At 46.0% G+C, this 22,865-nt stretch overlaps 2 protein-coding genes across 43 annotated transcripts in view; both read right to left on the reverse strand.

Moving 5' to 3' along the window:
- The window catches only part of Camkii (Calcium/calmodulin-dependent protein kinase II), a 113,753-nt gene extending 108,703 nt beyond the window's left edge, over positions 1-5,050 (reverse strand). For 4 of the 37 annotated variants that reach the window (XM_076817263.1, XM_076817256.1, XM_076817266.1 and 1 more), the window contains exon 1: positions 4,048-5,047. In XM_076817263.1, coding sequence (XP_076673378.1) covers positions 4,048-4,112 — 65 coding nt within the window. In that variant the 5' untranslated portion in view covers positions 4,113-5,047. Of the gene's footprint in view, positions 1-4,047 lie in introns of all 37 variants that reach the window. The other 33 variants (XM_076817283.1, XM_076817286.1, XM_076817285.1 and 30 more) reach the window with 21 other exon arrangements.
- A 578-nt stretch (positions 5,051-5,628) lies between these two features.
- Gfat2 (glucosamine-fructose-6-phosphate aminotransferase 2) lies at positions 5,629-22,836 on the reverse strand. 6 transcript variants are annotated; one of them, XM_076817245.1, is made up of 15 exons: positions 22,230-22,836; positions 12,139-12,246; positions 11,872-11,961; positions 11,576-11,719; positions 11,325-11,491; positions 11,101-11,242; positions 10,194-10,217; positions 9,487-9,507; positions 8,367-8,524; positions 8,050-8,289; positions 7,773-7,971; positions 7,451-7,695; positions 7,221-7,376; positions 7,014-7,142; positions 5,629-6,943 (listed from the first exon to the last, which is right to left on the reverse strand). In XM_076817245.1, the coding sequence occupies exons 1-15, from the start codon at positions 22,234-22,236 to the stop codon at positions 6,698-6,700; spliced, it is 2,076 nt and encodes a 691-aa protein (XP_076673360.1). In that variant the 5' UTR covers positions 22,237-22,836; the 3' UTR covers positions 5,629-6,697. The 6 variants fall into 6 exon arrangements, with proteins under 6 accessions (XP_076673360.1, XP_076673361.1, XP_076673358.1 ...); XM_076817246.1 differs by lacking the exon at positions 22,230-22,836 and adding an exon at positions 15,176-15,335; XM_076817243.1 differs by lacking the exon at positions 22,230-22,836 and adding an exon at positions 15,013-15,046.
- Positions 22,837-22,865: the final 29 nt, after the last annotated feature.

Genomic DNA, 22,865 nt, shown 5'->3' on the forward strand with positions numbered 1-22,865 from the left:
TAATCGAATATCGATGGAAAATTTCATTAACTTCCTAATAAAAGTAATCGTCGATTGCAATTGAATACTGAGCTGAACTTACGGGCAGAGTTGATACGTTAATTTACACGTTTTGTTATAATTAGTCGTGGATTTGATCGAGGGTCGACGAATATTTGTTTGTATGGCTTTTGCTGGAGGGAAAGGGAAGTGGAATTTTGAGGAGTTTGAAAGGGAATTAAGTGAGTTAATTGTGGATGAGGATTGGGAATGGAGGAGAGAAGTACCGAGGTTGGGAATATAGAATACTGGTGAATAGCGCGTGCTAGAGCCATGTAAAGGGTTAAATTGCTGGAGTAAGGTTTATGGTCTCTGATTATCAACAAACAACGGGGCTCGATCGTGTCATCGATTTATTTTATTTTCATTTATAAAGTCCCAGCACGCGACGCTTTATCACGCGTTGAAACCGACATGCTATATTTTTAGCGGTGCCGTGACGCGCAGAAACGCTTCTGCACCCTCGGCGATAAATCACGCAAGAGATCTCGCCGTAAATTCTCGGCTCTCGCACCCTAAACATCAGAAGAGAACCGAGAATTCTACCGCAACTATTTCACGCGTGCCCGATAACCAATGGTGGTCGTCGGAGTCCGGAGCTTCTACCAAACGACGGTTCATAAGCTTCGGTGCCAAAGAGAAAAAGGAGACTGGAAATATAAATAATTAGCTTGTTAAGAATTATCTGCTGAGAATCTTGGATATTTCGAATATTATTCCAATTTCCAATGTTTTAATGGTGGCGATAGTCAGTTCTATGAAAGTCCCTACCAAAGAGAGAAATTTTAGAAAACTAGTCGCTTGCAGAAACTTAGAACGATTCTAATCGACTGAATCATCTGATACCAACGTCTGAAATTAGTTAATAATCTCCTAGAAGGAGGATTAATAATCTCCTGCAGGGAGGATTAATAAACTCCTGGTGGGAGTATTGACCATCTATCTCCACTGTCTACTGCAAGCAAAAACCAGGGAAATCGTTGCACAAGGAGGGAACGTGGAACTGCGAAAGGAGCGTTCCAGCTGGCGGTCAGCGCCCGCGCCAAAAGTTCCCAGGGGTTTGTGGAGGATCGTTAATCAAATCTGCCTGGAACGAGCGACGCGTCGATCAGGATCGACGAAACGACCGTGGCCAGGGCGGGGTGGTCTTCTTCATCGTCATCTTCGTCCCATCTTCTCGCGTTCGATTCGAAATCAATAGGAAAAGGTGCCACGCGCGAGATGCCAGCCGCCGTTCCATGGCGTCCCGTTGAATTATTCAACGGGACGCCGTGGAAAATGTTTTGATTATGCCGGTCCACGGACACGCCGCCGAATTCCTCGCGAGCGCCCACCGAAATTGTTCCAGCGTGCGAATAATTAGCGACAACGGCGACGATAACGAGCGACTCCGCGCAGCGACGTGAGATTGTAGCCAAGTGTGCTTTCTAAATTCGAGGGGTATAAGATTGAGCTTACTAATCTGTTGAAAGCAATTTTGAATTGGGAGGAATAGCGGTAGTGGTGGTGGAAAGAAAGTTTAATTAATATCAGTTCCTTTAGAAATTAAGAATTTAAGAAATTAAGAATTTAAGATATTACTTAAACCCTAATTTAAGTTTACGAGCTTTGAACTTTCTTACGATCGCCACTGTAGATCTTACGTCACAGAGTTTTCTGTAAACATTTCTGAATGGAGAAGAAAGATTCCTTCAACGAAATCTTATTGTTCTCTGTTTACAATTTTTATCAGTGGGAGTAGATTGTACATATGCCTTAGGGATCGACTCTTTTATATTTGAAAACGTGGTAACGACATTTCCCGAGTTAGATGACCCTGTTGCCAGTGTATTCAAAGAATTCTAGGAATACTCATAACGGCTGGACCCAAAGCACGTTTAGATAAACTAATAACTGACGGGAACGTCTCGACTGTGTTTACATGCGCGGACAACGGTCTAGGTCGACTGAAATTCAACGACTTCGATACGGTCGTTTGAAGTAAAAAGCCTGCTAGCTCCGTGCCCCCATCGAAAACCTGTACAACCAAGAAATATCGCCTCCGAACGTCCCTGAGTACCAGTATCGGCAATCCAGGCGCTCTAAAAAGCAAAGCTGGACGCAATTAAGTAACTAGCAGGAGCAAAGAATGCTTCGTCGACTTTAAGGGTGGTAAAAATCGGAAACAGATAGGCGAGGGACTAAAGGTGCTCCCCGATGGCCGATAAAACGAAATGCGCTGTAAATCGCCCCGCTGTAAAATCGACACTCTGTAAACCGGTCGATAGTGGGGTTCAGGGAACCCGTACGACTCGTCGAAGAGGAAAAGGGAAACCGATATCTACGGCTAATTGGCACGATAGATTGGAGGAGACGAAGGATATGGTGCGGGGTTGATACAAGACGAGCAGGTGACACCGTGTAACGCGTGCTCTACGCGTGCTCTACGCTCAGTGTTTATCGACCGTACCGCAAACTCTCCCAAAAAGACGCGGGGGTGTGGTCAGAAATTTCTCTCCTTAGCCGTGTGCTCGAGTCCCTCGACCCAAGAAATCCCCACGATTCCGCGAGAGTCGAGGTCAATCGAGGTTACGCGCCACACGAGACCGACACCCTACGCCACCCCGACGAACTTAGTGACAAAACGTTGCTGCCGTTACAAATTTCCCTGACTAAGCAACTGCAGCCTTTCACGAACGAATTAACACGAATTCCCCCCCGCAATTATCCTCAGAACGTAATTCCAAGATCACCGAATTAACAACGCGAGAATTCGTACAAATCAGCTTCGCGATTTAAACAGAAGTATATACATTTGCTAAAGATTCGTTGCCTATTTACTCCCGGACACTAGAGGCGGTGAAAAATAATATGGGTAGTGTTATTAAGAGTAATTCCATGACGCGATGATTGCTTGGAAATAAGGAATCGACGAAGGGATGGTAGGGGCGATAAAAAGGACAGATAGGCAAGGAAAACAACGCGTCGGCGGGGCCTAGTGACTTCTAGGGACAACGTCGCGCAAGACTGCAACCACCTGCCGCGGCTGGACAGGGAGGATGCCGAATAGCGAAGGGAAACGGGGACGATCTTGAAGAGGCGCGGAAGGGTGAAGGAAAGATGATAAGAGCGTGGACGAGCGACAAAACAGTGCGATGGGGTTGCAGAACGTGCGAGAAGGAGGTCGAAGGAGGGGGACGATGGTAAAAAGCGGCGCGACGACATCGTATTGATTTGGTGACAGATCCGCGTACACGATGCGGATGCCGTAGTTTTTCGAGACGTTCAGACCACCGCGATGGGTAACGCGTTCACGGCAAGCGCCCTGACGCTTTATATATAGAGGCTGAGCCACGAGCAGACAGGCCGTGCCGCTTAAATATAGACAAAATGCAACGGGGTGTCTCCCGCGCGCGAGAGAGACAGCAGGCGCTCGAATACAGAGGATCCGCGGGTCGAGGAAGACCAAACGATAGAAAGAGAACCACGGATAAACCTGTAACGGGCAGGGGAGCAACGGAGGGGGACGGAACGATCGGAGAGGAAAGAGGCCCCGCATACGTAGAGAATAATCATGGCCGACGACACGGCGTCGTCTGCTAGGAATCGCGCTAGAAATGCTCCGTCGGTCGTGCACCGCAAAGTCATCGCGCGATAACGTGCACAAACTTGGAACAATCTATCCGATGCCACCGAGATACGCCTCGACGCACCTAACTCTCGTGACACCAGTCCGCGGCGTGTAAAAACACGACGGAGTACCGTGGGAGACAGACACCACTGGCCAGCGGAACGTCGGAGAGAGCGAACGATATATAGGAAAGACAGAGAGAGCTTGTAACGCGTGTGTACACGAACTGGTGCGAAAGAAAACGTCGAGGGCACGCGGGGTTAACGTTAAACGTAACGTTCACCTGCTATTATCAACACTCCCGCCGTCAGTTCGCCCCGTCTCCATCGGTACCCTCCCCCACTCCCACCCACCCCCCCCGTCGATCATGTTATTATAGGATGTCCACTGTTACTTACTTGCCCAGCTCCTCCTTGAGATCGTAGTTGTCACTGAACCGCGTGCAAGAGGTCGGAGTAGCCATGCCGAGGTATCGCGATTATTTACCGCACACCGAACCGAGGAACGTAAGCGCGAGAGCCACTGCCGGTCGCCACTACCGCACACGCTAGGGGAAACTTCGCTGGTCGAATTCGATCAATAGAGGGGAACCGCCGCGGCGCTGCTTCAACACCGGGTAACCGTGGCGCGCGCCCAGGGAGGGAGGCAGAGGGTCGTCGCCGTCTTCGGGGGGGGAAGCTCCGGCGGAGGGGAGAGGCGGGTTCCGTTCCGTTCTGTCCGCGGGTAGACGTCCGTGTTACTGTTACCCCTGGCCCACCGAGAACACGGTGGGAGGTGAATCGCGGACGTGCCAGCAATTATTTGCAGGCAACGCGACAAACCGTGGCTATCCCGTTACCGCGACGCGTCCGCACTGCTCACCGGCAGACCGTCGACTGACTCGCGTAGTGGCGCCTCTGGGCCCTCTGGCACCGCCGAGCGATATGGCGCAGGCGGCGTTACACCGACGCCGCTCTCCGCCGGCAATGGCGACCGCACGTATAGACAGCTTGGTAACTGGGGGGGTGGCTAACGACCGCAGCACCACCGACGAGGGCCTCCCCAGCGCGATCCCCCAGCCGTTCGGGCGCAGGCAACTTACGCGAAACAGCAACAGCGCATTTCAATCTACCGGCTAGTTTTGTCGCACGATCACGCGCGGTCGATCGCTCACGGGCGGGATTTGGTATATTTTATTTATCTCTCGCGATTACTGCCAATGTCTTTTGCGATCGGAGAGGGTGCTGCTCGAGGTTTAACGAACGTTACGCGCGATACTTGGGTCCGTGCCGGAGAGTGACTCGCTCGAGACTGATTCGAATATCGAGCAACGAGAATCGCGAGCGTTTTAGCTGCGTGTCGTTGCTACGTTCACTCGACTCTGCCGAGGAGTCGCGAACCGTACCTGGTTGGATTCAACATCGCGCACTCACTCGATTCCGCATGCCCCGACGTAAACACGAGATTTACTACTGGCGCATACAGCCTCGCGGTATCGCTTCGATCGCCCTTCTGGCCCGCGTCCAATTAGAACGACACGCCGATTTTCGGAGATATTAAATCGAGGTACGGCATGATATTTTGATATATCGATAATAATTGATTATTATTTGCATCTTAGAGCATATAAACATGGAGGAAGTATGCAATGGACGAAAATGTAGACGGCGGTAGAAAGAGAAATATATACATTGGGGACAGTCTCTCTCTTTCTAGCGCCAGTGTTTTTCTTTTGATGTTAGAAAGAGAGAGAGTGTCCCCAATGTATATCTTTCTCTCGGTAGAAACCGCCGTCTACATTTTCGCTGATTGTATGCTTCCTCCATGTTTATATGCTCCTAAGCATTGCATTGGTAAGTTATCGATAGTGCATCGATAATATCGCTAGCTATATGACAGTATATGCAGTCTTTCTACATTTTTTTTACACACTTTATTTGTTACATTTACATTCGAATTGAAGTAATTCTTTTAATTGAATATACTTTCCTTTTTTAATATCGTGGTAATATAGATATATGTCGTCTCTGTTTCTTGCCGAATACTATTGTATGTGGAAACATAATACAGTATTTCAATGTGTAATAGACGGGGAGATGTTTCTACGGGTGAGATAGGAGAAAGGTGTACCACATTACGAATACCAAAGATCATTTTATAGATAAAGTTCGTGTTTATATAATCTTAAACTTGAACATGATTATACCGTGTCAGTAACAAAATTCGCTTAGCCTGTAATATAGTTTCCGTAGCAAAATTAAGGGAAAGTATGAAATTTCGCCTGTTCCTCTTAAATACTGTACAAAATACGAATTTCCAAATACACACGACAAACCTCTTTTCCCAATTTCCCAACGCCTTGGCCGACCCTCCTTCTCAAATCCGTTTCACCTGATCCCATAGCTTCGCCGGTATTTATGATACACTCATTCACCACGCACACACATACACGTACGCTTTCCAGAATAATATATGCTGAATCTCGTTTCAATCACGATCCTCGTTTACCGCAGTCTTGCTCGCCTCGAAGAGTTGAATAAAAATCATCACAATTGTTAGTCTGTAATGTGAAAAGCGTTATCCGATCACGTTCTCCTGTTTAATTGATATGAATGTGAACGATCGTTAAATGCACTGGAATTATACTGCTAGCAGCTCCGTTAACATATCCCCAAACAAGAAACGTCCTCGTTCGCCATCAACCGGGTATACTAATCGCCTATTGTAAGATTAAATAGAAAGACTAACAGATGGTCCAAACAGTTAACTCTAAGAACTGCGTAATACGCGCGCGAACACCGGGAATATTTTATTTCAACATCCCCTCCCTAATTCTGCTCATACTCTAACAAATACGGGGCTATAATCGCTAAGTACTTGTACGCGTTAAAAAGCAATCGAACTCCCATCCTCTCGTTATCGGGAGAATATTCACCGGCCTGTCCTCGATCTACAATGACGAATGAACTCTCTTACACTATTGTAAGACGGGTCCTCAGCGAAATATCTAGAATTCGAATTTCGTATGCCGCGTTCGAAACTAGTCTTTGCTGCCCAGTTGGACACACTTTACTCGACCGTCACCGATTTCGCCAGATTCCGCGGGCAATCGACGTTGCAGCCGCGAAGGACCGCGATGTGGAAGGACAGCAGCTGCATCGGGATGACCGTGAGAATGCCTTGCAGACAGTCCACTGTCCTAGGTACTTGGAGGACCTTCTCCGCGAACATTTTCGTTTCCTCGTCGCCTTCCTCGCAGATCACGATCGGCTTGCCGTCTCTGGCTGTCACTTGCTGCAGCGCATTCATGCATTTCTGAAAGCAGCAACGAATACAATGCCACTAAACCGACAAGGGAAATGTGCTCCTTAATCATTCTACTCACCGTGTAGACGGGGTCCCTCATAACGATCATTATGACGGGCATCGAGTCGTCAACCAGTGCCAACGGGCCGTGTTTCAATTCACCCGCCATGATGCCCTCGCTGTGCATGTAGGTCAGCTCTTTCACTTTCTGTAAAGGAACAGAGTGGTCGATTAGAAAGCTGCGGCTGGATAATCAGACCTCGTTGCTGGAATACGGATAACTCACCAGAGCGCCTTCCATGCAGGTGGCGAAGTTGTATCCTCTGCCCATGATCAATAGGGATTTGTGCTGGAACAGGGACTTGGCCAGCTCTTTCACCTTGTCGTCGAGCTGCAAAACCTGGCGGATCAGGTTGTCCAAATTCTTCAATCCTTCGATGATCTGTCGAAACAATACATTGGGCTGTATCCTCCGAATACAGTTTCCACTGAATTGATTAGTGGAAGGTGCAGTACCTGCTGGCGCCGAGATCCAAGGGAAATTCTATCCTCGCTCATAACCAGAGCGAACATCACGAGAGAAATGAACTGAGAGGTGTAAGCCTTCGTACTAGCCACACCGATTTCAGGACCAGCGTTTATGTGAACGCCGCAATGGGATTCGCGACAAATGCTGCTCCCCACGGTGTTGGTGATTCCAACGATCAGAGCTCCACGGCCTTTGCAATAACGCAAAGCCATCAGCGTGTCTGCTGTCTCTCCTAACAGAGCAAGTACCCAAGAATCAGTAATATCGCTTCGAAGACACCAAGGCGAAGTCGACTTCGCTGATGCTCACCTGACTGTGAGATGAAGAAGCACACGTCGTCCCTAAACACTGGCGTGTTCCTGTCTAAGAAATCTGATGCAAGCTCCACCATAACTGGCAGTTCAGTCAGCTCTTCCAGAAGCTGTCTGGTGGCAATGGCGGAATGGTAACTCGTTCCACAACCAATGAGCATCAGACGCCTGCACCTCTTGATCTCGGGAATGTAATCCTAATGGTAAATGCCCGTCAGCTTAGTGGTTCTTTAAAGAAGAATGAAAGACCTATGCCAAAGCTGTTGCAAACTTACTTTAATACCTCCCAACGTGACAGAGTTATCCCGGAAGTTCAAGCGCCCCCTCATCGTGTTCACCACGGACTCGGGCTGCTCGAAGATTTCTTTCTGCATGAAGTACTCGTAATTGCCCTTCATGATCTGCTGGATTTGGATCTTCAGAGTGGTGATCTCCCTCGCGTGGGGATCATCCATGCATCGACGGAGACGATGGATGCTGAGGGCACCCTCTTTCACAGCGGCCACATCGTCGTCCTAATAACAGAAGATACAAAGTGTTATCTACTCTTTGATTCCGTGCCTCACACATTAAACGAGAAAATGTTTATCACCTCCAAGAATATAACGCGATTGGTGTGCTCGATGACAGCGCTGGCGTCAGAGGCGAAGAAATACTCCACTTCTTTGTCTTCCAGGGGTTGAAACTCAGAGGTGCTCTCGCTTCGCGGTATCACCGGAAGCTCGGTGCTGCGGCCGTGCGGGCGATGGTCTGCCAGGAACGATGCATTAATTTCCCCGCACTTAACAGAATACAGCGTGTACCCCCCTACTTTACACCATTCTTATATCTCAAATTCAGGAATCCAATTATATGATACACGCCGACTTCAATCTCCATCCCTTGTTAATATTCTCGTTTAACAAATTTGTTACTAAGTATATCATACTGAATTTGCTTTGAACACTCTCTGAACTTAATACTACGAACTTATGTACAAAACTGCAGGCTCCTTGGGTAGAAATCGTGGCCCACGAGCCAAAAGGGCACGATGCAGTTAAACAACGACATAGAGTATATCATGCATCGTACCATTTTCTGCCTTTACAAGCCCCACACCGAATTAGCCAGAGACGCGATAAGTAATGTCCCTAAATAAGTGGACGTTAAGGTATTTAATAGCGGCGCCGTTAATTGTCCTGTATACCTTGTATGCTTCAGGACATAGAGACTGCATTAAGGGACGACATTAATTGATCATTCATCCAACGACAATAACAAGAACGCATGTTTCATGTACGTGATAAGTAAGGAAGCGGTTGTTAACGACTGTAATGCGGTCTTATTAAAGAGGCGATTGGAATTAGACAGCCCCCAGTCGTGGACAGCTTCCGGTAGAAGAAGCTACGGCCCTCCGCGGGAAGAAACACCTGTTTAATGGAAGAGGAAGAACAGAAGTAGAGGTGGCTTGCTCGAAGGCCGCGCTAGATGCACCCTCCACTTCCTGCAACGTGCTCTCCCGTACTGAAAGAGAAACGCATTGGTAATACGTACTGAAAGCGTGGCAATACACCGAAACGTGGCCTTTTCCTTAACATCCATTGGATAGCGTGGCGAGATTGTGCGCGGAGTTGCACGTTATTTAAGGGAAAACAGGCAGAACGTGGATGGTAGTAAGCGGTGGCTGCGAGGTGGCGGAGCGGAGGCAAGCGTATACGTACTTAAAGTATTACCTTGAGTCGGTGCTTCAACTTCTGCTCAAATTTGGATGCGGGGGAGAGACGAAAAAGAAAACAAAACAATTAGCAAAACAGGTAACGCAATGGCGACGGGCATTACAGACTATAGTGGTAAAAAAAAAAAACGTGAAACGAACTGCGATGCTAAATGGTGGTTGTATATTGTTGGATTCTGATGCGCGATTACAATCACAAAGCTACGAATGCGCAAGCTTCTGCGGAGTATTTGAATGAGACGCTTTGTACACCGAGGATTACAAAGTAAAACTGATTCCTCTATTGTCTGTGTATATTTCTATAAATGAGTGGATACATTCAGGTAGGAATGTAAATTGAATCGGGTGGATGAGAGAGAGAGAGAGAGAGAGAGGCGGTTATTTTGTTAGAGAGAAGTGAGAGATAATGATTTAGAACTGACAGACACTTGGACGCAGACATTTAAATGGAAATTATATATTGTATTTATAAGATGCGGTGTATAAATTTTGGTAAAACACTTGTCAGATATATGAAGCTGAATTAGTTTGCATGCTACTGCTCAAACAGTGGACCTTTCTTGGACGCTCTGCCTGTCACTGATATTCAATTTACTCTGCTAGAGAAAGACGTGGCGCTTTATTTTTATTGCAGTAAAGATTAGCAAGTTGAAAGGTCCAATGTCGAGGAGATAGAGAGAGATAAGTGTAGAGTAGTGTATATACCTTTGTTTACGCATGGAAGTTCATCTGTCGAGACGAAAAGTTGAAGAACATAACCGGTAGGTGTTCATGCAAAAGAAACATCATATAGTATCTATATAAAACTGAATCACCGAGGGAGTACACATGCAACAAGTGTTTGTCACTGTTCGAGGGAACAGGTAACAGATATAACTTAAATTAACAAATATAACAACACTATTTTCCACAGAGAAAAGAAACATGCTACTCATTTTAACCAGCCGAGTATCACAGGATACGCTACTATTTAAAAAAGGTACACATTAATTACCCCGATTGAAGCAACTAAGGGACAAATTACAGTATCCGACGCCCCGTTAACTCTATCAGGTTATAATTCTAGCGTAAACAAGATACTCTGCGTTAGTATTAATCGCCGGTTAATTATCAACCCATAAGTTTCAATATATATGTTACTATTAGACACTGAGGTAGACATTAGACCAAGGTAAAATGATGCTTAGTGTATTACTTTCAAGATACGCGTTAATTGAGCTACAGATCGAGATCGTGGTGTAACGCATGCTATTAATAACCCACAATTAGTCTTTACAGCCGACACACGAGAAACCAAAGGTACCCTTGCACATTTCCACCAATTACCATACCAACCTCCTTGCAAAGTGAAAGGGGGTGGGATATATCTAAGTGACTATATCTCAGAGCTGCCTCGCCTTTGCCCTTTAAAGGAATGGAAAAAGCATGTATATTCCGCCGCCTGCACCGACGGTGACGTTCGGAATCGTAGCCCTCGGCGCCCGAGTGACCAGAAAATAGCCTTGTGATCTCTCCTAAAGTTTAACCAATCTGTACCTCTCTCCGTGATACGGGACGAGCTCTGTCGAGCGCTCGGGCCAACCACTGCTATTTAACGGATTCGCCGACTTACCTTTGCCGTAGAGGATGGGCACGTGGTCGGTGGCCAGTCTCGTCTTTGTCTTAATACCGACTAAAAGCGGCGATCCTCTTCTGGTCGCCACGCATTCGCCAGGGAAGTATTTGCTCTTGAAGCACAGGGCGAAAGCACCTTCCTGAAAAATCCAGACCCCTCAGTCGCTAACAAATCACCCGAGTCTTCGACTACTTAATCCTTCATTACAGAACGCTTCTCACCAATTGCTGGACAACTTGCTCGACGAGCTCACGGAACGAGTAGCGAGGATGCTGCACCCAGAGATGGTGGATCAGCTTGGCGATCACTTCTGTGTCGGTCTCGCTCTCGAAGACGTAGCCCTTTTGCTGCAGCAACGTCTTCAGCTCCTTGTAATTGGTCACGATACCTTTCCAAACAACGTGAGTGTATAGAAGGAACACTTCCCTATGGTTTCAAGCTGTTTTAACGTCTTTAGAGCCGGTGTTCTTACCATTGTGAACCACCAGGAAACCGTGCTCGCTGTCGGACCTCTGGGGGTGGGAATTCACTTCAGAGGGAACGCCGTGGGTCGCCCAACGGGTGTGTGCGATGCCCACGTGGCTGTAGGTCTTCGATTCGAAGTCGATATTGGTACCTGCAAGGACAATGTACGAGTTGCAATTGTACAGCGTATAAGTCCGGAGTCTCTAACAGTTTGTATTATATTAATTCGGATCAAGGTGAGGTGCAGTGGACTCGGGTATAGGAGAGAAGTTTCCCAGTTGATAAAAGAAAGCGTATGCTTACGATAAAAGATTTCTTCTTCCAGGGCCTTGACTTTTCCCTGCTTCTTAATAATCGAGATATCCTTGCCATCGGCGCTGTCAAGGGCGACGCCTGAAATAAACGAACGAAACGTGCAAGGAATATCCGCTTCGCCCACTTTCTACGCCCAGAAAACGAGAACACTGAATTCCTCGCTGAATTCCTCCTTTTTTTTTTTCGTTTCTACTCGTTCTTAGGATTCTTCTTTCCAAGGAAAAAAGAAGTAAGGTATTTCAGGCTTGTTCTTACCAGCTGAATCATAGCCACGGTACTCCAGGCGCTTCAGTCCACCGACTAGTAGCTCCAGGATCTCCTTCCTGCTCTTTGGCGTCAGGTAATTGAGATACGCGAAGATTCCTGGGGAGCAGAAGAGAATTACACTTCGATTAGACAGAAGATGTGGAAGACCTCGAGCAATCATCCCCTACCTCCATTCAGAGATGGGCAAAATTTTTATTTGATTAAAATTTCGAATAAAATTAACTCGCGTTAACCAGCGTGTGACGAATAATTTTTTTTAACTTTTATTCGTTACTCCAAATTTTATTTAAATAAAAATTTTGCCCATCCCTACCTCCATTCATCTTTCGAGTTTAGTGGATTTTCCGTTCGCTGATATTATGAACGAGACTGAGCGGAATGACGTGTCAAATAATCGCCCTGCGTTTTAAACAAACGATTAATCACCCTTTCCAATGTTTCCCCCCTACCAGGCGTGCAAAGAGAAAGAAAACAAGAGACCTTCAGATGCATTAACCGATACAGTGTATTTTTCTATTCCACCAGGCGTTTTTTCCTCCGCCGCGTTCACCGCTCGAAGGTCGACGATAAAACGCGGAAACGGTTCGATTTATCGACATCCAAATAGCCCTCCTCACCCCTGACCGATGCACGGGCGATGTATATTCGATGAACCCCTTATTTATGCACCCTGGATCGCATTCCATTTACGCCTTCGCTACTAAATCGAGCTCCCATAAACATAGGGCAGCTTACCGAGCTTAAATTCCGCGGACTTCCGTCGCAGCTAGAAGTAACGAGCACTTGTTGCGTGCAGGGAATAACGCCGCCAGAAGCGGATAGATAAGCAATACAACATTTTCTCTTAGAAAGAAGCTATACACCGTCCCAGTTTCTAGAATCATTAAGTGGAAGCTAGTCCTCGTTACAGGAATAGAAAATGCGCTACAAGTGATAAGCATAGAAAACCTGTGTTTCATCCCATCTTATTAATCTAACCGACTCTCTCCGAAGCACAGAATGACAGAATATTTTAACACATAGATTTTCTAATCGTTCCAAATTCTGTAGAATTACGGGTGTACGGCACGGGTCGTTGGAAAGAATTGCGGGGTGAGATTTATATTCGATAGACTGAGGCTGCTAGCTGATAATAGAAATTGAATACTGAATACTGAAATTATTATTTGTTCGCTTATAAGGGAAATTAGGCAACCCCAAAAATCAGAAATTTATGCAACTTTGTCAGCAAGTAGAGTAGTTCATCACAAACCTATTTTTTCTTGGTGCCGTAGTGCGGTTTTCGGGGATGAAATCACCCCTTGAAAACAATTCAGAATTTTCTTTTCGGTGGAATATCTCGAGAACGGTGAGAGGTATCGAAAAGAAGTTCAAACAGAAGTGGCACCTTTTTCTTATATCTATAAAACTGTAAAAATAATTATCGAAAATTAATTTTGAAAATTATTTTACCCTAACGCCAATCCTTAATTTGAAAATTATTTCACTTAACACCAATCCTTAATTTGAAAATTATTTAACCTAACATCAATCCTAAATTTGAAAATTATTTTATTTAACACCAAAGGCTTAATTTGAAAATTATTTTACCCTAACGCCAATCCTTAATTTGATCATTATTTCACTTAACCCGAATCCTTAATTTGAAAATTAATAGGTAACTGTAATCAGCATACATATTCCGTGCCACTTCAGGTGTTCGAAGAGCATTGGAAGCTTATCTTTCACGCGGCGGGGAACCCGCGAACCGATACGCGCCCGAGGTCCCCGGCATTACAAAAATGTAAAAAGTCGTCGCCCGTGAATCGACACACTTGCGCACGGTCCTGTGGAATAGGTAATTCACACACCTGCAGAGGTGAAAGGGAAAGCTCGCGTGTGTGAGAATAAACGAAATGCTCGTTAGAGCTGGCGTGCACCTCCGGTGGCGGTCGACGCGGCGGCTTTTGCGCGAGGTTCTTGGGCACTTATCCCTCGATGTTGTATCAATTGTCCGTCATACGACGCAGACTCGCTACTAAGCCGTCTAACGTTACGGTTATTAGGTTGCTGGCGTCTTTTCGATGTACAACCCGCCCCCGCTTGATCCTGGATATTCTATCAGGGGATAGTGCCTGATGGAATCCAGGGGTATCATGTTCGAGGCGACGTCCTCGGCTTAGAAAGGCTTTAATGCGTTGCGATCGGTTTGGCGAAGTTTGTTGGTCACTCAGAGAAATGGGAATTAAATGGCGATTGTTTTGATGGTTGAGGCACGAGCAAATCACGATTTAATGCGGGGAATTATTAAGATTGAGAATTGGACTTGACGGTTTCGATTATGGAGAGGAACTGATCTACTGGTTTCATGATTACTTCCTCGATGCTGTTTGTGCAAATGATTCTTCAACGAGAAAGTGAAATGGACCTCTGCTTGGGGTAAACCTGAATGGTTTTACCTGTGCATAGAATAGGGGAAGTCTATCTTTCAGTATGTCCCCGTTCTTAATTCGACAAACATTGCAGGAGGCTGGCTATAAAATGTATGCACCTATAAATAGAGTTAAAAGAACAAGTGTTTCAATGGTACACCTATCAAAGCACCACAACTCTATAAACAACCCAGCAGAATTACCCGCTAAACCACTAAGAGCGAAACTACTATAGCTGCGAGCTGATTATTTAAACAGAGGATAGGTAGATAGCGCCCACTAGATACGCAGTTCATCGGGCGCCTTATCGATTTAGCATCGACCTAACTACAATATAAATTTCTCTTATCTAAATCAATACTGCAAACTAGGCAAATATTCCAATCCACCGAATCCCCCCGATTCTCTTCCACTGTCCCACACTCCACCTTCAAAATCAACACAGTCCTACCGACCACTAAGAATCCCATCTTCGATCACTTCTCCGATCCCTGCACCCCCGCGATTAAATGCAACTTTGCCAGAAGTCCACCTGCCGACCGACTCCGTCAAACCACACCGTTCACAGACGATCCAGAAGCTACGGATCACGCCGAAAGGATCGGGGGACCTACCACCCATCGCCACCCACTTGCAGAGGACGGAACAGCCAGATGAAAGAGCGCCGGCGAGCTCGAGAACCGCGACGGTAGCCAGTCACGAAAAGAATAGGGCCGTGGACGGTGCATCGATGCGTCGTACGTCTGTAATTCGATTTCGAGTCGCCTGCCGATAGGGACGATCGAACTGTCACGTCACCAACTAGCCATGCCGATAAGCGAAATTTTCTTTCCACGCCGATACGGGGCATCCTGCCATAGAGGGGCAAGAAAAATCATGCCGATGATTACATGGACGCGAATTAAGGAGGGGAGAAGAAAAACCACCAGCTCTTTTCTAGAGAGGAGAGAAAAAATGGGGAAGATCTTGCCCGAGGCGATAACGAGAGTTTTATCAGCGAGGCCTTCATCTAATGATCCATTAGATCAGGATTTTTATCGAAATTTTGTCCGATGCGCTATTACGAGCCGGATGGCTTAATCCCTCCGACAGATAATCATTAATTGATTTCATGATTCGCCTTCTAAATCGTCCTACGAATTCTTTTTACAGTCACAATTGCGGTATTCGGATAAAAGCGACGCTGAATGATCGTCAGCGGAAGTTCCTCATTGTTTTATCAATGTTCTATCGATATCGTGGCGATAAGGATACAAGAATCGGCTTCGTAGTAAGGGGATTATGAATGTTTATTAAAAACGCAGTACGCACGTAAATGGTATTTGCGTCTATCGGGCGCTTACAATCTGTAATTGTTTTTACAGTTTGAGCGGGGTAGAACGTGGGGAATCGTGAGTTCTAGAAGCCTCGAGTGATGGGGCGTGATGTCTCGTTTGGTGGAAGCGGCTTCTACTCAAGAGTAATTGAGATGCATACGGTGTTGGGGAGTATGGAAATTCAACGTTTCGGAATCGAGTGATCCCGATATCGCTGGCCATGACGACTCGTGGCCTTCTGCGACCTACTGACACGAAATTAGTCCGATCAGACCTGGGGATCGGCTCGGTGGGACCATTTGGAAGATTCGTGTAACGGTATACTGATTTCAAAGGAACAGTGGTCGAAATGGAAAGAGGTCTTCGGCGAGAACCTTCGTAATATCGATTCTATGCGTGTGTACCGAGCTTTGCAATAAACTATCGTCAACTGGGAGAACATTAGCATGTTTTTGGAACATTTTGCTATATAATATGAAAATGACATTTTTACATCTGATTTAACACCCTTAAGTAGGCGCATCGGGTCGAGGCCACTTTGATCGCTAAGAAAATGCAGAAAGGTTTCATTTTTGTGGTTTTTGTAAAAGTAATAAATGTTGATTAACAAATATACTTGTTTTTACTTTTCACTGCCTTTTGATTTGCGATAAATATAAGGAAGAAGTTGGTGCCACTGCTGACCCCATGCGCCCACTTGTGTGAGTTTGCCAGTGCGCCTATTTAAGGGTTAAGGGAAGAGGCCTACCTAGAACGGTCAAAACAACATGCTGCGTTGGGGATTTTGTCTAGAAAAAACTCTTATTATTAAACATCAGTCTGTTGGAAAGAGTACCTACATCTTACGGATATTTCGGTATTTTTTGTGGTAAAAAGTATTGAAAGAACAAAAATGCAAATTCGACTTCTTTTAAGATAATATATGAAATTATCTAGGCGCTATCGGACCCGATTTTAAAAAAATTATTATGAAGCAAGATAATTTGCTGTGCAAAGTTGAAGCATCGATATTTGGCAAAAAATCCCTCGTTTTTCGAGTGTGAAAAAAATCCAGGCAAAAAAAGGAAAAGCGCTTGGATCTTTAATCCTAAAATAAGCCTGCAAAGCCTCGAATAAATCGGTTCATTATTTTTTGAGTTATGTGCGTCACCGACTTTGAAAACACGATTTTAAGGAAAACGCGTTTAAAGTTTTGGGTCTGAACGCTACACCGAGGAGCACCTACCTACTTACACGCGTATAACTTTGTCAATTTTGGACGGATTAACATGACACTTTCGGGGAATATTTTCAAGATGTCGTACTTCAAGGAAATATAAAAATCGATTATTCGAAAATTTCTAGGTAGTCCTCCCCCCTTAAGTGACCTATCACAACATTTGCGATTGTACTACAAGTGTGAAAATGCATGAAATTGTTATCTTTTTCCTTCTTTAATAGGTAGGTCAAGTAACTGAATTGCCACTCTTGGAATTAATTTGGATTGCTTGGATGGTGATTAACACTTTGAGTGGTGTTGGCGTTTCCAAGCTGTTGTTGCATAAGCGCAACATGAAAATTTAATATTTTCTAATCGGGGCGAATGCAACGAAAATCTCAGAGTTTCTATTTTAATACTTATCCAGTAATGGGTTAAAAAGGGAGTTTTTAAAACCTTGTACCGCCCAAAGTGTTGAAACTGTTGCTTAACAGTCGCTTCGACTTCTTTGTTTGCTCTAAATGGCTCATTCTACTTGGCCTATTGATCGTGCATCGATGTACATAATCAATCGAACGACGGAGAAGACAGTCTGGATAGTAGATAATGGTAATAACCACGAACCTTGAACGTGTCTTCCACTTGTATCGATCGATTATCATGGAACGGAGCAGCTGGGATCATAAAGGAGCCAGGAACGTACCTACGTAGCAGAGCGAAGAACAAAACGAGGCAGCGAGGCGATAATAGGTGAAAGGGGAGTCGACGCTGAGCAGGGCTTTTAATGGAGAAATTCTTCGCCGGATGGAACATTGTGATCAGCAGGTTGCAGAATTCCTATGCAAATCCTAACATGAAATTCTCTGAAGGTAGACTAAAGTGGGGTCGTAAAATACGTGGCAACCACTTCCACGCCAAACTGAAGACCGACAGTCGACGATAGGCAGTACAAACGAGCAGAAGATGTAACAAACAGCAGGGGAGTTAGAATCCTTAACTCGAATTCCCTGTTGAACCACTCCAATCAATCCTCGGATCAGAGATGGGCAAACGTTTTACCAAAATAAAGTTTCGAATACCGAATAAAAGTTAATAAAATTATTTTTCACATGCCGAATAAATTTAACTCGGGTTGAATGGCGAACAATTTTTTTTAACTTTAATTCGTCATTGGAAATTTTATTTAAATAGAAATTTTGCCCGTCTGCGCTTCAGATCCTGAAAATTCCAATGACTACACCCCAAAGTAGTGCCCCAAGGAGACTAGAACCAGAAACTCGAGCTGCTCGCCGTAGTAGACACCAAAAGAAAACGAAGCTCGGTAGGACAAGCAAAAGAAGAATCAAAGCTGCCAGGTGAAAGGTAGCCCGATAATTTTCGTCAAAATTCCTGCGCACGCTGCTCCAGCATCCTCGTGGACGTAAACAAAAATCAGGTTCTCGTCGGCGAGGCCACTCGTTCGAATTTCGTGGGGAAGGTAAAGGTAAACTGGTGCCTGCTGGAGAAAGGATCCTGCGAAATCCTGCAGCCGAGGATACACCGGTCCCTGTACACCTATGTGCGCGCGTTTGCGCGGGGCCACGTCTAAATGTCACGTGTGACTGTCCCCCGGCCGCTGCACCCTCTCGCGACACCCGCCAGGCTCGCCACAGGAAAACTTTCACTCCTCTACGTCGTCGCCCGCCGATACACTCGTTCCCGATTAGACGCTATTGTCTGCCGCGCTGCTGCTACACCCATGGGTGTCGGTGAAGTTCGATCAGCGACCCGCCACGTGACCACCGTTACCATTAAACTTTCGATGAACTTTGAGAATGTTGCATTAAGCGGCTGAGTCACGTGGTTGCAACACTTTCGCAATCCGGCTGCCCGTTAGAACGTAACCGCTGCTCCGCAATTATTCTCTGTACGCTTCCGCTATTCGGCGGAATGCAGTTTGGAAATTCGTGCTTTGAAAGTCGCTGATAAGTTCTTGCGCGGACTGCTTTTTGTTTGTTCGGCGCGGCGTATGATTTTTGACGTGAAACGAGGGGAGTGTTGAGCGATGGAAAATAATTTAATCCCTTATTTAATCTACGACACTCATATTTTTCAAGTCGGCGCCAGATTTACACAGTACAAATGATGAGGCGCCGACTTAAAAAATATGAGAGTCATAGATTAAATAAGGGATTAAATTATTTTGCACATTTAGTGCATTTTTTTTTTTCAAGTCGGTTTTACTTTTTTTATTTCTTGTCGTTTTCGTTTTATATATATACGTATTGACACAACATGCTTAGGAGATATGCGTGTATGTACATAAAATAATAATAATTAGGTCACAATAGTCTTTAACCAGAAGTGGCTAAATATTGGGCCTCTTGCGAATAAAAAAAGGATTATCAAAATCGATTCATATGCTGAGGAATTATACGGGGACAAACATAAAAAATATATACGGGTCGAATCTATAACCTCCTCTTTATTGAAATCGGTTAAAAATAGAAGGAAAGCATGAAAGTTTTTTGGGGTATCGAGTTTAAAGTGGCTTGATGGGTACATGGTCCATTTTGACCCGGCTTATATATATATATCAAATTACATATATTACATATTTAATTTGTAATGTAAAAGCTTATTGGGTCAAAATGAATCTTGCATTAGAGTCCATCGGGCCGAGACTTAACTGTACGGATGAGTCTACGTCTACAGGATCGAGGTGTAGGAAATCGAAAGTTGTTGTTGGGTATAGATCTCTTCATCTCCGATTCACTGAAGACGCTTGCCCTGAAAGTTGGATTTCCTCGAAAATGAAAGCTTCGGTATACACTCTACACTTTCGATCTATCTTCCATCTATCGCGTCGATGGCAATCGGTTGCCTCAGAATTCTCCAATTCTCGAAATTACATACACAGGAGAATCTTTCTCCGATTACCATCACTGTATCTTAAATCCATTTCCCACGAATCAGACAGCTCTCATCGACAATTAAACGAAACGATACTCGTGTCCCAACTTTCACCCACTTTTGCGCTTCAAACGATCGTCACCCATCGATCAACCTAATTCAAGGACCCATGACATATGTTCGCGTGTGAAATAGCCAGATAAGCACAGAAACTCCAAGCCACGCAGCTCCGGATGCAAGGATACTTGAATCCTCGAGGTATTCGCGGTGCGTGGAGGACGAGGACGTAAACAAGCAGGTCGTCGACCGCCTATGAATCCACAGCTTGCTGGTACGAGGAAAAATGGAAATGAAGGCGCGTGTCCGGGAAACGCGCTCGTGCCTGGAATCCGTTTCTCGCGTGGCGACTTGAAACGCGTGACCTAATTAAAGCTAAACACCGAAGCATCGATCTGGAAACACCGAGGCGAACAGCGGCTACCAGAAACGCGCAGCTCCATCCACCGTGGCGTTCCTTCCCGCGGCTCGAGCAATCAGCTAATTAATAAGGCCTCTCTAATTAACTCCATCGGCCCAAGCGCTCGACAAAGTTGCGAACACGAGAGCTAAGTCGATAGCATCCAAAGATCGAGATTACGCTGCTACGCATCCTTCTCCTTTCCTTTTCCCCGAGCAACGGATCGCGAAATCAAATCAAATAAAATGCTAATTACGTCGCGGGATAATTAGCTGGCGATGCGCCGATGTTATCAATCCCGATCTCGTAAATATGCATCAGACTCGTCGCAGGACGTAAATATTTACTCGCCGAAAAGTGAATTAATACGGGCGGTTTGGCGAGGAGAAGAATGCGACGACAGAGGCTCCCTCAAACCAACGCGAATTAATGCCCATAAGCTCCCATGTATAAAAGAAACTGCTGCCTTATCTGATCCGCGGCGCGGAGCGGATATTCGCGTTGGTTCGAGGGAGCCTTTAATGGCCCGTGATTTGTGGCGGAGTTGTCGCTGGCTTTTCGTGGTGTACCAGCGGGGAATTAAGTCGAGGCGAATTCGTGATTACACGCTCTTGGTCGGCGTTTAATGGCGAAAGAATGTTGCGAGCGCACGCTCCGTTCCCTTTCTTCGATTCGAACAGAACCGGAGGGACTTTCGCCCGCGGTTCCTGAACGGTGGAAAAAGAATGCGTGACGCAAAGTGATTTCGTAACATCGTGACTTTTCGGTGGTTCCCCGGCCGCGAGAAGCTTCGATGGAACCCCAGATAAATCCTTCGACACCCCGAGGAAAGTGGATTCCAATGCGGTAAGCGTTACGAATTGGGGAAAGCTGGTAAAAATGTAACCGAAGGTGACGAACATTCTTGGAGCAATACTCTAAACTTCTGGCTTATTTATTTTAGAAGAATGATGTACTTTTAAGGAGAATCCTGTGATTTGGGACACCCTGTATAACCTTGTAATGCTTACGCTAATGTGATGAAACATTCGGTTCAAATTCAATGACCAGAAATAGAAATTTCAAGGGCCGTGCGCTTAAACTCTTCCTACGTCATTCGTTACTGTAACATTTCCGTTTAACGATTAAGCGCTCAGCGGGGACGCGACATTATCGTACCTCCCACGCGCTCTTATCAGAGGTAAAATTTTGGCTCCGACCTTTGAGCGAATATAAAAAATAATAATGCAAAAAATATTAATGCAATCACTACACCCGGTACATTGTTCTTCATACAAATAAAAATACAATTACCATGCAAGACTCCGTCCATTCCAAACTTAATTTGTATAAATAGTACTTGGACAATTTTGCCACTGAAATACGAGATTTGAAGTGAACTGCCCCGCTCGGTTTTACCAACAATATTCGTCGCATCGTATTTCCCATTCACAATATCCGAAAACGAAAGCTTCTAATCCCGCGCGAAATACGTTTCGCAGGACGAACGTGCCCCTTAACATGTTAACCGGCCTCGATGGGCGAGCGCGCGTGCGCCAGGGTCTTTTAAACACACGCCCGTTCGTTGCCGTTTTTACGCGAGCCCGTTAAACGCGTAACAGATGTTGAAAAGCTCGCCCCGCCGTAGCATGCGACACGATGTTACGCCGCGACCTGTCACGATCCGGCTTTTTACCGAGCGAACGCTGGCGCCACACTTTCCCCATCGAAATCTCCCTCTCGAGCCGACCAGCTCGACCCCGTTGATCGACGCTAATACGGAGCACCGTTTCACGTGCCGCGCAAAAGTCGTTCCGCTAACTTACCGCACATGGTCGTCCCGTTGAGCGTGTTGAGTGCCCGCCACGTAAGTAAGTGCAAGGGGCCACGAAGAAAGTAATTCGGAGCTTGTCACTGGTCAGTCCGCGCGACGGTTCGTGGTGAACAGCGAACCACGATCTAAGCCGCAAGGCAGCGTGCTCCCGGTTCTTATGATAGGAGATTCTGCGTCGGTGTGGGTAACGTCGCGTACACTGCCACCATATGCGTGTGCGTAGCGGGAACGGGCCAACCCATTGACAACAACGGGCGCATCGTCTGCACGCCGAAACCGATCGATGCACTCGGGATGATAGAAAGTCGTAGACTCTTTTCGGCTGGCTCGCGTGATTCGCCACTTATCCACGTAACCGATGCTCGAACATCGGGACAGGCGAATTAAGGGCGAAGAACAACAGCGTCGCGAACGTGCACCGTCGACTCGCGTAGTGTCACCCACGATACGCGCATTAACTCGACGTGACACGATTGCCGCTTGCTTTTCAGCCGTTTTGTCGTGGTTTACACTGTTTCATGGAGAGGATGCCATTAATTCGGAGAATTAAACGCGTTTCGGTGTCTCGAAGGCGGACCGAGGTGTACCCTGAGATGTTTGGGATCCACTCTTGACTTAACTCTTATCC

Source organism: Andrena cerasifolii, chromosome 7 (genome assembly GCF_050908995.1).
Source record: "Andrena cerasifolii isolate SP2316 chromosome 7, iyAndCera1_principal, whole genome shotgun sequence".
Taxonomy (NCBI): Eukaryota; Metazoa; Arthropoda; class Insecta; order Hymenoptera; family Andrenidae; genus Andrena; species Andrena cerasifolii.

Excerpts from the sequence above, each read along its gene's own strand:
- Gfat2 (XM_076817243.1), bottom strand. Across the intron at positions 11,962-12,138 it reads CCGTGGCTATGATTCAGCTG|GCGTCGCCCTTGACAGCGCC; the intron begins GTAAGAACAAGC and ends CGTTTATTTCAG. Across the intron at positions 7,143-7,220 it reads CCTGCATGGAAGGCGCTCTG|AAAGTGAAAGAGCTGACCTA; the intron begins GTGAGTTATCCG and ends GTTCCTTTACAG.